We start from the raw sequence: 12,143 nt of genomic DNA, 5'->3' as shown, positions 1-12,143 counted from the left end.
CGACTGAGGCCATAGCTCCATTTATACAGCATTAGGGTTAGGGGTCAATTGCAGTTAGAAGGTCGAGGGAGGAGGTAAGTATCTAAGATGAGTGGATAGGATTTGGGGGTTGGGAGGTGTGCATGCCTTGGAGGGTGGTGGAGTGGTGAATGACGGGCCTTGAGATGGTGGCGTCGGTCCTTGGTGGGGTGGAGAGTGGTATTGCGCCTCAGGTCAGTTCAGGCCTGCAGATGACAGATTGGTGAAGAAGGTGCTGGGAAATGTTTGGGAAACAGTCAAGAGTGCAGTCACTGGGTCTTTACAATAGCTATGTCACAAATACTGAAGGTGTAAATATATGAAGAGTTAACTAGAAATTAGAGTCCAAAAGTAAAATAGAAATACTTTTCATAGTTTTCATATCTGTGCAAAAAGAAACATTTTAAAGTATAAGATACAGTAACGGTCAAAAAATCAATATTAGCTGAACTCGCCTCTTTCACAAAATCTTTTGGTTACATCACCTAATCTTTACTTGTATGATTTATTTGATCACATACCTGTGAAGTACCTTTGGATGTATTACTATCCTAAAGGAGCTATAGTTGTAAGAATAAGAAATAATTACGTGTAAAAGAATAAACGCTATGCAGTGCAAAATGCAAGATAAAATTGAATGCAAGAGGGCAACAAGAAAACAATGGATTGTAATAAGGGTCCAAAGAAATTCTTAAATAATACAAAAATACAATAATTATGCAGCTGGGGTAGAAGCTAGATAGAATTGGTAAAGTAGAATCAAGAAATAAGGAACCAGATCTTCCAGCCAGTGGTGATGCTAAGGCGATTGCCACTGACTGTGTACAAATTTCAACCTTGCAGCCTGGTCGTCTGTCCCAGCTGCAGAAGCAACCACTTGAGACAGTCATCTCAGGAGAGCACTAGCAAAAAGAAGCAGTAGAGAGGCTATACCACATTTTTACAATACTTCCTGTGATGTTCAGGTAGGTTTTAAAGGCCTGAAGGCTTTTAATGGTTGGGTTCGTGAGTACAGGCAATTGGTTGGGGGGACGGGGGGTGGTCGTCAGGGTGGCAAATGGAGTATACATAATGTGAGCTAGTGAGGTTTTTCACTTGGTAATAGGAAGAGAAAAGCCTAATAAAATTAAAAGGTGTGATTAGTGTAAATGTTGATGTTCCAGAGGAACTTGGATGAATTCATATAAGGAACACAAAGTAAGCATGTAGGCATAGCATGGAATTAGAAAGGCAAATAGCATGTGGCCTGTTTTGTAAAGGGGTTGGAGAATAAGAGTAAAGAAGTCAAGGTACTATTTGTAGAATTGGTGAGACCACACCTGGAATACTGGCCACGATTCTCCCAAAAGTGCTGAATTGGCAGGAGAACTGTTCTAGATTACGGCTGTTTTGTCAGGTCCCGATTGCCCCCCCACTAGTTCCCCAAACGTGAGGAGAGAGTCTGAACCCTGCCAGAATGAAGTAATTGTGGCAGGGTGGGAAATACAATCAGGACCAGTAAGTTCCCAATAATTACATTCAAACTACATTTAAAACATATTAAAAACAGATTCAAATTACTTACCTGTCTTCCTGCCAGTTTCTAGTATGGTCTGGCCTGCAACAGTTCGCCGACTCTGGGAGATGTGCATGCATTCCCAGTGCATGCACAAATTCCAGAATAAGGTCAGCAACATGCATCTCCCACCCTGACACACCAAAAAATTCCAGTTGCTTTGGGAGAATCGCAGCCACTATGTGCAGTTCTGGTCTCTAAATTTATGAAAGGCTTACATTAGAGGCAGTACAATGAGGGCTCACTATGATTGATTCCTGGGATGAGAGTGTTGTCTTATGATGAGAGGCTGAGCAAACTGGGTTTATATTATCTGGAATTTTGAAAAGTGAGAGCTGATCTCATTAAAATGTATAAGATTCTGAAGGAGCTTGACAGGGTAGATACAGAGGTCATTTCCCCTGGCTGGGACCTCTGAAGTATTGGGGGCACAGTCTCAGCATAAGGGACCAATTAAGATGAGAAACTTCTTCACTGGTGAGGGTTAGGAATCTTTGAAATCCTCTACCCCAGTGGGTTGCGAATGATCCATTGTTGAATATATTCCAGCTGTGATAGGCAGATTTTTGGTATCTCAGGGAAGCAGTCGAGTTGAAGTCAAAAATCAGCCATGTTCATATTGAATGATGGAGCAGGCTCAACTAGCCGGAAGTTAGCCTTCTGTTCCTTGTGCGGAAATAAGCAGAAACAGTGCCAAATCCTAAGTGTGACAGTATTTCAATCAGTGTGTGAATGATGGGGCCTGCAAGAAATTTCTGATTCTGCCTTTTGAGCACACCTGAATTCCTTCTCCTTACTATTGGCTTTCAGCTCTTAACCCCTCTCCTGTGCTTCTCCTCTTTCCACCTTTGAGGTGCTCCTTAAAACCTAGCTTGTTGACACTTTTTGCTCACCTGTCTTCGTATCTCATGCTTTGCCTCTGTCAACTTTATCTGTTTATTCTCCTGTGAAGCTCAAATGTTTTACTTTGAAAAGCAGTAAAAGTCACAGGAAGATGGATGTGCCTGGTCATTATTGATCTCTCTTCCCTATATCAAACACAAACCGTTCATATTGGTATCATTCAGGTTATGTTAAGAATGTGTTGATCCAGTTTAAAATATTGCTCTCGTGTGTTCAAATCGCTGTTTATCCGAGACACTATCTTTCTTAAAATGCTGCAAATGGGTTTGTTTTGAGATAAGTAGTTATTTTTTTTTAAGGGAAGAGAAATCTGATAAATTTGTTTTGTTTAAGGTCCACCTGTTCATTTAATCTTTTAGTTCATTTAATCTTTTACCTTGCCCTTAAGAGTTCCCTTAACAACTCCTCGATAAAGCACCTAAGCCGATAGGTCCTGGAAGCCTCCTATCTTCCATCCCCTGAACATTTCAGTTCATCCTCCTACCTATTGCTTAAATTTTACAAGTTCCATTAACCCCATAGTTGCTGATGTACCTTGGCTCCCCACCCAGCAAATTCTCAATGTTAAAATGTTTATCCTTGTGGTCAGATGGCATTGGGCCTCCTTGTTTCTGCAGTCTCCTCCCACCCCACAACCCTGTGAGAATTTTGTGTTCTCCAATTCTGACCTCTGGTATTTTTCCAATTTCTTTCACACCGCTATTGCCTGCAGTCCTTTAACCGTCTAGGTCCGAGTCTTTGGAATTCTTGCCTGCAGCTCTCTACCTCTTCTTCGTAAACTGCTTAAAACCAATCTGATTCAAGTTTTTGGTCATCTATCATAATATTTGCTTATCTGGCAATTTTTATGCATTATTCTCCTATGAAGCACTTTGAAATGTTTTGAAATGTTCAAGAAGCTATGTAAATGCAGGTTGTTACAAGTAATTTGACATCACTAATACATCATAATTTTAAATTACTTCTATCAGAAAGAAATGCTGATGCCAAGGCTGTAGGCAGTGAGTCTTGACAAAAGTGGTATCGTATTTTGTAAAAATGTGCAAGTAGTCAGTTTATCTAAAAATACGACTACATTTGAGGCCCAAAAGCCTTGTGGATTAAGGTGTTACTCAAACTAATTTGGGCAAACTAATTTAAGGCCAAAAGCTTGAGGACCTGAAGTTCTGATTGTCTACAGTGTTGTTCCTTTTTGCAGCAAAACCCAGGTAAACTTGCTCAGTCAACTTGCAAAGCTTTCTCTTCTCATTACCATCAAATATTAATATAAAAAGCAGATTCTCTATATTTTATAAATATATATACATCATTCTGTACTCTTTATTGTTCAGATTTATAGATGGTGTAGATGGGATAGTAACCAAAAATGCGGTGCTGCAATTTAATGGATTGCTGTCTTGTAATCTTTGGAACTTACTTCCATTAAGCCAGACTAAATGAAGTGAAAGTAAAGCTACTCATTAAGTTAATCTAGTTTTACTTCAATGAGCTTGTTATAAAAAAAAAGCAGAAATCCAAGATGTTTTACTCATAAGTCTGCAATTTTATGTTAAAGCAATTGTGCACAACCCAGAATGTGAACTGCAGAGATCTGGAAGGACGACACTCCACCCCACTACATTTTGCAGCAGGTTACAATCGGGTGGCTGTTGTTGAGTACCTGCTTCATCATGGAGCTGATGTGCATGCCAAAGACAAGGGGTATGTCTGTGTACACTTTGGGACTCAGTTTGTCTCATATAAAAATTATTTTTTTTAAAAGGGAAGGGGGAGGCAGGTTTGATATATGTTTTATTGTAAAATAGAAAGCTATGCAGCTAAACTTCGTGTTAAGAAGGTCTTATGTGGATCGAATTTAGAATAATTATCCATTTAAATGTCAAAGATTTATTTAAAATTAAATTTACTTGGCACTTAGAAAGGAATTCAATGTTTGTTGCCGCCATCCCTAAGCCTAACCCAAGGATAATCACTAAATGGAGGTTGACCATGATGAACCTGGAAAAAGAACACTTTGTGGAGGAACTAAATTGAAGTTAGACTCAATTTAAAGTTTCATATTTTAAATTAATTTGAATAAGCAGCTGAGAGTAATCATTTTATTTGATGGAATATATGCATTGCTAAAATTAGATCAAAGGGCTAGACATGAATTTTAAGCTACACATTTGTTAAAGTCATTATTTAATGAATTGACACAAATATTGAGTTTCTCAGTACTAAACAATTTGCATTGGACAGGATTAGTGAAGTAAGCTAAAAGTGAACCCTGAAGCCAGCTTTTCCCAAAGCCCCAATATGCTTCCAGGTGAGTAGCTGAGATGAGCCATATAGATCATTCAGACCTGAATTTCCTTTCCATCCCAGATGACTGAATTAATTCATTTCAGCCAAGATTTTGGCATTTGTGTAGCACTTGATTTCGCCACCCATGAATTAGACAAGGGGAAATCAAACTGGGTTTCTTGTTTTAACTGCTTCCCTACAGAGAATGTGTCTGTGTAGAATTCAGATAAGGACAGTTTTTGATCCTCTGATAGTCCCCATCTCTGCATTGCCTGAAAGACTTGCATATGATTAGAAGCAGGCTCTTGGTGCCAACAACACCAGCAAGCAATTGTGCTTTCAGGGATGGAGAGATGAAAATTGGCAACAATGTGTCCTATTCTGCTGTCAGAGATTACCCAGACCTGCACACAGGTTTTAAAAGTGCAATTAATTTTGTGTGTTAATGCCCGTTATTAATGTTTTTAAAAGTGCCTAAATTTGCATTTACAATTTTTGATTGAGATTACATAGGACTTATTAGGTCATTCAGCCCTTTGAGCCTGCTCCACCATTTGATATGGTCATGGTCAGAAGTTGATTGTGCTCTCAACTCCACTTTTCTGTCTGGGCCCCAGTACCCTTGTATTAAAAATCTACCTAGTTCAGCCTTAAATAAATCTAATGACCCAGCATCCATTTCTTTTTGTGGAAGATAATTCAACAGACCACTCATTGAGGGAAAAAAGGTTTCCTCATCTATGTCTTAAAAAAGCCGACGTCTTGCTTTTTAAGTTATGTACCCTTGTTCTAGTCTCCCCCACAAGAGAAAACATCCACCCAGCTTCAACTCTATCACATCCCCTCAGGATCTTATATTTTTTAATAAACTCACCTCTCATTTTTCTATAATCCAATGGGTAAAGGCCCAACCTGTTCAACTTTTCGTCATGGAATAAGCCCTTCTTTCTTGGAATTAGTCAAGTGAACCTTCTCTGTATTGCTTTGAATGCAGTTATTTTTTTTTCAAATAAGGAGACCAAAAACATGTTAAATAACCACTCCATTAGAAACAGCATGCTGACACGAGAAAGACTAATTTATCCCTACTCTCTGCTTCCTGTTAGTCCTTTATCCATGTTAATGTGATTTTACCCCAACAACGTGCTCTTTTTTTTTGTGTAGTAATCTTTGAAGTGGTACCTTATCAAATACCTTAATTTGTACAAATGTAGTAGTTATTAAATTTGATCTCTTCATCCTTCAGGGGTTTAGTGCCCTTGCACAATGCCTGCTCGTATGGACATTATGAAGTAGCAGAATTGCTGGTGAGGCATGGAGCCTCAGTGAATGTGGCTGATCTTTGGAAATTCACACCTCTGCATGAAGCTGCAGCCAAAGGCAAATATGAGATTTGTAAATTACTCTTAAAGGTATGTAGTTTACAATCTGAAAAACTTGTATATCGGCTCGGAATGTCTGCTAAATGCTATCAGATTCCCCCGTGTGCATCTTATGAAAAAATCTGATAAATTACCGTCACCTCTCAACACCTGTATCATTTGTTTATCTGTCTAGAATTTTAAACAGACTTTAACACCAGAAGTTTTGACTTCCATTAAAAATAATAAAGACAGCTTTTGTTTGAGATGTTACTATAGACCACATGATAATATGCTTGATTTCAGATTAGAATGTCTGTTTGAAATTTGAGGTCAAATAAATTAATATCCTCTGCACTAGATTTTGGAATTTAGTTGCCTAACAATCTTGTTTACTGCAACAATCACTATAAGAAGGGCTGAAAGCAAAGGAGAAAAGTTATGTTACAGTTGTACAGGGCACTGATTAGATCCTTTCTGGAATACTGCAATTGTTTCTGGCCACTGAGCCCAAGGAAGAATATGCCTTGGAAGAAGTGCATCAAATACTCATCAGAATGTGCCGTGGTTAGAGGAATTAAGTTATGAACATAGATGAGCTTGTATTCATTGTGTGTAGAAGATGAAGATGAGCCAAGGAGTTAAAAGGAACGCGGAGGATAAACTATTTCCTCTAATTAAGGAGTGTGAAGGAAGGGGAGATAATCTCACAATCTTTTATTCTGTTGTGAGATCTCGGCATTGCTGTTCAGGCCAGCATTTGTTGCCCATCTTTAATTGACCTTGAGTTGGTGGTGGTGAGCTGGTGCTGTGAATTGCTGGAATCCATCTGGTGATGATTTCCATAGTGCTACGAGGAAGAGATTCTACGATTTTCATCCAGCAACATTGAAAGAATGGTCATGTAATTCCAAGTCAAGATTGTGTGTAGCTTGGAGGGGAACGTGAAGGTGGTGGTGTCTGCATGCATCTGCTGCCCTTCTAGGTGGTAAAATTGGTCGTGAATTTAGAAAGTGCTATTGAAAGAACCTTGGTGAGTTGCTGCAGTGCATATTGTTTACGGTACACACTGCTGCCATTGTGTGTCAGTGCTAAAGGGAGTGAATGTTTAAATGGCGGATGAGATGCTAATCAAGTAGGCTGCTTTGTCCTGGGTGGTGTCCAGCTTCTTGAATATTTTGAAGCCTCGCTCGTCCAGGAAAATGGAAAGAATTCCATCACTCCTGACATGTAAGTGGTGGACAGGCTTTGAGGAGTCAGGAGGTGGTGTACTTGCCTCAAAGTTCTCAACCTCTGACCTGCTTTTGTAACTACAATATTTATATGGCTAGCCCAGTTCAGTTTCTGGTCAGTGGTAATCCCCAGGATGTTGCAAGTGGCATATTCAGCTATGTAATGCCACTGAATGTCATAAGGAGATGGTTAGATTCTTCCATGTTGGAGATGGTCATTGCGTGGCAATGTGTGGTGTGAATGTTGCTAGAGTTAGACTGCCTGTGTTGTTGATAGAAAGTATTTCTCACATAAAGGATGGTAAAAATCTGGAACTCGCTGTTTCAGAAACTTGTTACAGTTTGATTGATTCAAAGTTTCAAAACTGAGATTGATAGATCTTTTTAATTGGCATGGGTAGGAAACATTATGGAACCAAGATGAATAAATGGAGTTAAGTTATAGATCAGCCCTTATCAGTTGAATAATGGAACATACTGAAAGGTTGAATGGTCTGCTGCTGTTGCTATGGAAGCATATCTATATATGTTATAACCGTTGCCTTAATTTTCCTCAGCATGGAGCTGACCCAACGAAGAAGAACAGAGATGGGAACACACCTCTGGATCTTGTGAAAGAAGGGGACACAGATATTCAGGACTTACTAAGAGGAGATGCTGCTCTGCTTGATGCTGCCAAGAAAGGCTGCCTAGCTAGGGTACAGAAGTTGTGTACCCCAGAAAACATTAATTGCAGAGATACTCAAGGAAGGAACTCAACACCACTTCATCTTGCAGGTAAGATAAGAACATAAGAACATAAGAAATAGGAGCAGGAGTAGGCCATCTGGCCCTTCGAGCCTGCCCCGCCATTCAATAAGATCATGGCTGATCTGTCGTGGCTCAGTTCCACTTTCCCGCCCTCTCCCCATAACCCTTAATCCCCTCTCTTATCAAAAACCCATCAACCCGCTTCTTAAAAATATTTAGCGAGGCAGCCTCCACCACTTCAACGGGCAGAGAATTCCAGAGATTCACCACCCTTTGAGTGAAGAAGTTCCTCCTCAACTCCGTTCTGAACCGCCCCCCCTTTATCTTGAGGCTGTGCCCCCTAGTCCTACTGTCTTTTTTGAGCGGGAAGAGTCTTTCCACCTCTATCCTATCCATCCCATTCATCATCTTATACGTCTCAATGAGATCTCCCCTCATTCTTCTAAACTCTAACGAGTACAAGCCTAGTTTATTCAGCCTCTCCTCATAGCTCAACCCCCTCAACTCCGGTATCAGCCTAGTAAACCTCCTCTGCACTCCCTCCAAGGCCAAAATATCCTTGCGCAGGTGCGGCGCCCAAAACTGCACACAGTACTCCAGCTGCGGTAAATGTTGTCTCTTTGCTGGTCCATTCTTTTTGCTGACCTTCTGTTAATTAATTTGATCTAAATTCTCACTCAGGTTTACACTGTTATAGTCCAGCATTCTGTTTTCACAAAACTGTTATGCTTCCCATTTTCCAATTGTTCACCAACATTCACATCAGTTATTTCTCCCATTTAATTTACTAAAGCAACCGTGGTGCAGTTTGAAGTTTGATCAATGATGACTGCTGTTTGGGGGTGAACAGGGGCAAAGCAGATGGTTGCCATGAAACATCTGTTCTTCGCAGCGTTTTGATTTGGAATATACTGTCTAAAAGGGTAGTGAGAAGAAATGCAGTAATAGTGGTCAAAAGAAAATTGGATAAATATTTGAAGGGGTAAGCATAAGTCTATAGGGAAAGAGCAAGAGAGAGAAATTAATTGGATGATTCTACCAAAGACCCAGCACAGGTATGATATGCCGAATGGCCTCTTTTCAGCATGGTATATTGTCAAATTGTAACGTAAACCCAATGACAGGAAGAAAGGAAAGGGAAAATGCAGCATTATCTGGTTGTAGAGATTCAACGTAGTACTGAAGATAACACTATTACAAGAGAGAAAAAAATCTTCAAGGACCTTGTTGCATGAAGATTGATAGCTATGTTTCATAAAAAAGCGACTATACTTCATTGCTTATAAAGCCCTTTAGAGTTCCTTAATGTGAAAGGCAGTATATAAATGCAAATACTTTTTCTTTCTAAAATAAATATTTAACAGCAACAGATGGTTTATGAAAAATAACCCTCTTTTCATAACTTAAATGTTCCATCCCAGGCAACACCCGAGTGAATGCCTCTGCATCCCCTCCAGTGCAATCGCATCCTTCCTATAATGCGATGACCAGAGCTGCACGTAGTACTCTAGCTGTGGCCTTACCTAAGTTCTATACAGTTCCAACATGACTTCTCTGCTTTTGTAATCTATGCCTTGATTGATATATGCCTTGATTGATATATGCCTTTTTCACACTCGACTAACATCTCCTTCCATCTTCAGAGATCTGTGGGCAAACACGCCTTTATCCACAGAACTTCCTAGTGTCTGACTGTTCATTGAATGCTTCCTTGTCAAATTATTCCTTCCAAAACGCATCACCCCTCACTTTTCAGGATTAAATTCCATCTGTCACTTATCTGCCCATTTGTCCATTCTGCCTGTATCATCTTGTAATCCAAGACATTCTGCCTCACTGTTAACCATCCATCCAATCTTTGTGATATCCACAAACTTACTGATCCAACCCCCACACAGTCATCTATGCCATTTATGTGCATGACACTGGGGACTCAACACAGATCAGGGAGTTTCTGAAATAGCAAATTCTGTGAAACACATACACATGTACTAAATGCACCAAAAATAATAGAAAAATGCACTTGCATTTTTGATTAATGTGTTTTTATTTGATAGCTGGCTATAATAACCTCGAAGTTGCTGATTATCTTCTGGAGCATGGTGCAGATGTTAATGCACAAGACAAAGGGGGCCTTATTCCCCTCCATAATGCAGCATCCTATGGGGTAAGAAAACACTACATTATCTTCACCTGCCACTAATTTTTGTAAAACAAAGCTGGGTGTGGCCAGCATCTATACATAAAGAAGGCACGTGTGCCATCAGCAATTGATACTCAATCGTGCTGACTTTTGGGCTCGATTGTATTCTGGGATTTACGCGGAATTTCTTCAGTTTTTTCCCTTAAATTTAGTTTAGGAGTCTTTCTGCCTATCTAGGAAATTGCACGACAGTAAGAGATGCGAGGGGAAGAGTGTTGTTACACCTCATGAGGATGAAAGAAGCTTGATGGGCAAGCTGCTGTTTATCTATCCTTTTTAACACATTTGTCTAAGATATAATTATTTAAGTCAACAAAATCAGGCTGAAATGTAATTATGAAGTGTATAGATCAGTAATTAGATTGAAAATCAGAAACAGATTAAGAATGTATTTGTCAGGAAACAATTCGATTTTGGGTTTTTTTGAAGAACATGACAAAAGCTTTGTAATCAAATGTTCGCATTGTTATGGTCAGAGGAATAAAGCATAAATTGATATTCTTGATTTTCAATGTAGAATGTTGCAATATTGAAGCAGACCATTCAGAGCTTTGAGTTTCAGAAATTACAGCACAGAAACACCATTTAACTGATTACAGCTGTGCTGTTGCCACTGCTTCAATTGGATTAATTTAGTTTCCATTCTTTTTCCAATTTTTTTCCAAATATGATACTTGAATGTAGGTAAAACTGCATTTTTAAAGCACTATTTGCTTTCCTTTCAGCATGTGGATATAGCAGCGCTTTTAATCAAATATAACACCTGTGTCAATGCAACTGATAAATGGGCCTTCACTCCGTTGCATGAAGCAGCACAGAAAGGAAGGACACAACTTTGCGCTCTGCTATTGGCACACGGAGCGGATCCCACCATGAAGAACCAGGAAGGGCAGACTCCTTTAGATTTGGCTACAGTATGTTCTAATTTCAAATAGTATCAAGTATTTGATGATTTACATTTTGCTAATGTGTATTTATGTTATTGATGACGGGTTACATAAATTGATGGTTAATATTTTAGAACTTTTAGTGTGTTAACATTTCTGATGCAATGCACTTATAAAATGCCATTGCTTTTCTTTTTTCAGGCTGATGACATCAGGGCCTTGCTCATTGATGCTATGCCACCAGAAGCCCTCCCTAGTTGTTATAAACCTCAGGCAACTGTTGTTAGTGCAGCAGTGATCTCTCCAGCCTCAACTCCATCTTGTTTGTCTGCTGCTAGCAGTATAGATAACCTGACTGGCCCACTTGCAGAGCTAGCTGTTGGTGGTGCCTCAGGTGCAGCTGATGGAGCTACTGGCACTGAGCGAAAAGAAGGGGAAGGTAGGCTGACTGAAACAAATCTTCTGTTATACCATTGTAGGCAAAGTCTTGCATATTTGTGCTTTCAGGAAAGAACCCGACAGTGTTAGATTAATGCAAGGGGTTTTATTTGAAAAGATCATCAGCATACTGTATAGCCTATGATAAGATCTACTAAATGCCACTCTAAACGCATTAGCTTTTAATTTAATACTCTCCTTTACCACCTCTGTTATCCACGGCTGATTATCTCTCCTCCTACGATCCTTTTTAACCATCGGAATAAATTTCTGCTGAGCACCAAGAAAGATCTCTTTAAAGACCCTCCACTGTTCCTCAGCAGACCTACCTCCCAATCTGCTCCCCCAGTCAACATTCGCCAATTCCCCTCTCATCATATCGTACTCCCCTTTGTTCGAACAAAGGACACAAGTCCGGGATCCTACTTTCTCCTCCTCCATCTGCATCAGAAACTCCACCATACAATGATCACTTTTCCCAAGAGGATCCTTCACCACAAGGTCCCTAAT

The 12,143-nt window shown here is 39.7% G+C and overlaps 1 protein-coding gene across 2 annotated transcripts in view; it reads left to right on the top strand.

The window, feature by feature from the left end:
• tnksa (tankyrase, TRF1-interacting ankyrin-related ADP-ribose polymerase a) overlaps nt 1-12,143 on the top strand; it is a 162,360-nt gene that overhangs the window by 131,002 nt on the left and 19,215 nt on the right. For both annotated transcript variants that reach the window (XM_080188601.1, XM_080188600.1), the window contains 6 exons: nt 4,032-4,177; nt 6,009-6,174; nt 7,913-8,132; nt 10,163-10,272; nt 11,034-11,222; nt 11,397-11,634. In XM_080188601.1, coding sequence (XP_080044727.1) covers nt 4,032-4,177; nt 6,009-6,174; nt 7,913-8,132; nt 10,163-10,272; nt 11,034-11,222; nt 11,397-11,634 — 1,069 coding nt within the window. The remainder of the gene's footprint in view (nt 1-4,031; nt 4,178-6,008; nt 6,175-7,912; nt 8,133-10,162; nt 10,273-11,033; nt 11,223-11,396; nt 11,635-12,143) is intronic.

The sequence above is a fragment of the Carcharhinus amblyrhynchos genome, chromosome 5 (assembly GCF_965287045.1).
Source record: "Carcharhinus amblyrhynchos chromosome 5, sCarAmb.v2.hapA, whole genome shotgun sequence".
In the NCBI taxonomy this organism is placed as follows: Eukaryota; Metazoa; Chordata; class Chondrichthyes; order Carcharhiniformes; family Carcharhinidae; genus Carcharhinus; species Carcharhinus amblyrhynchos.
The sequence above is the reverse complement of the archived record's forward strand: the minus strand, read 5'-3'. Positions and strand labels throughout refer to the sequence as shown.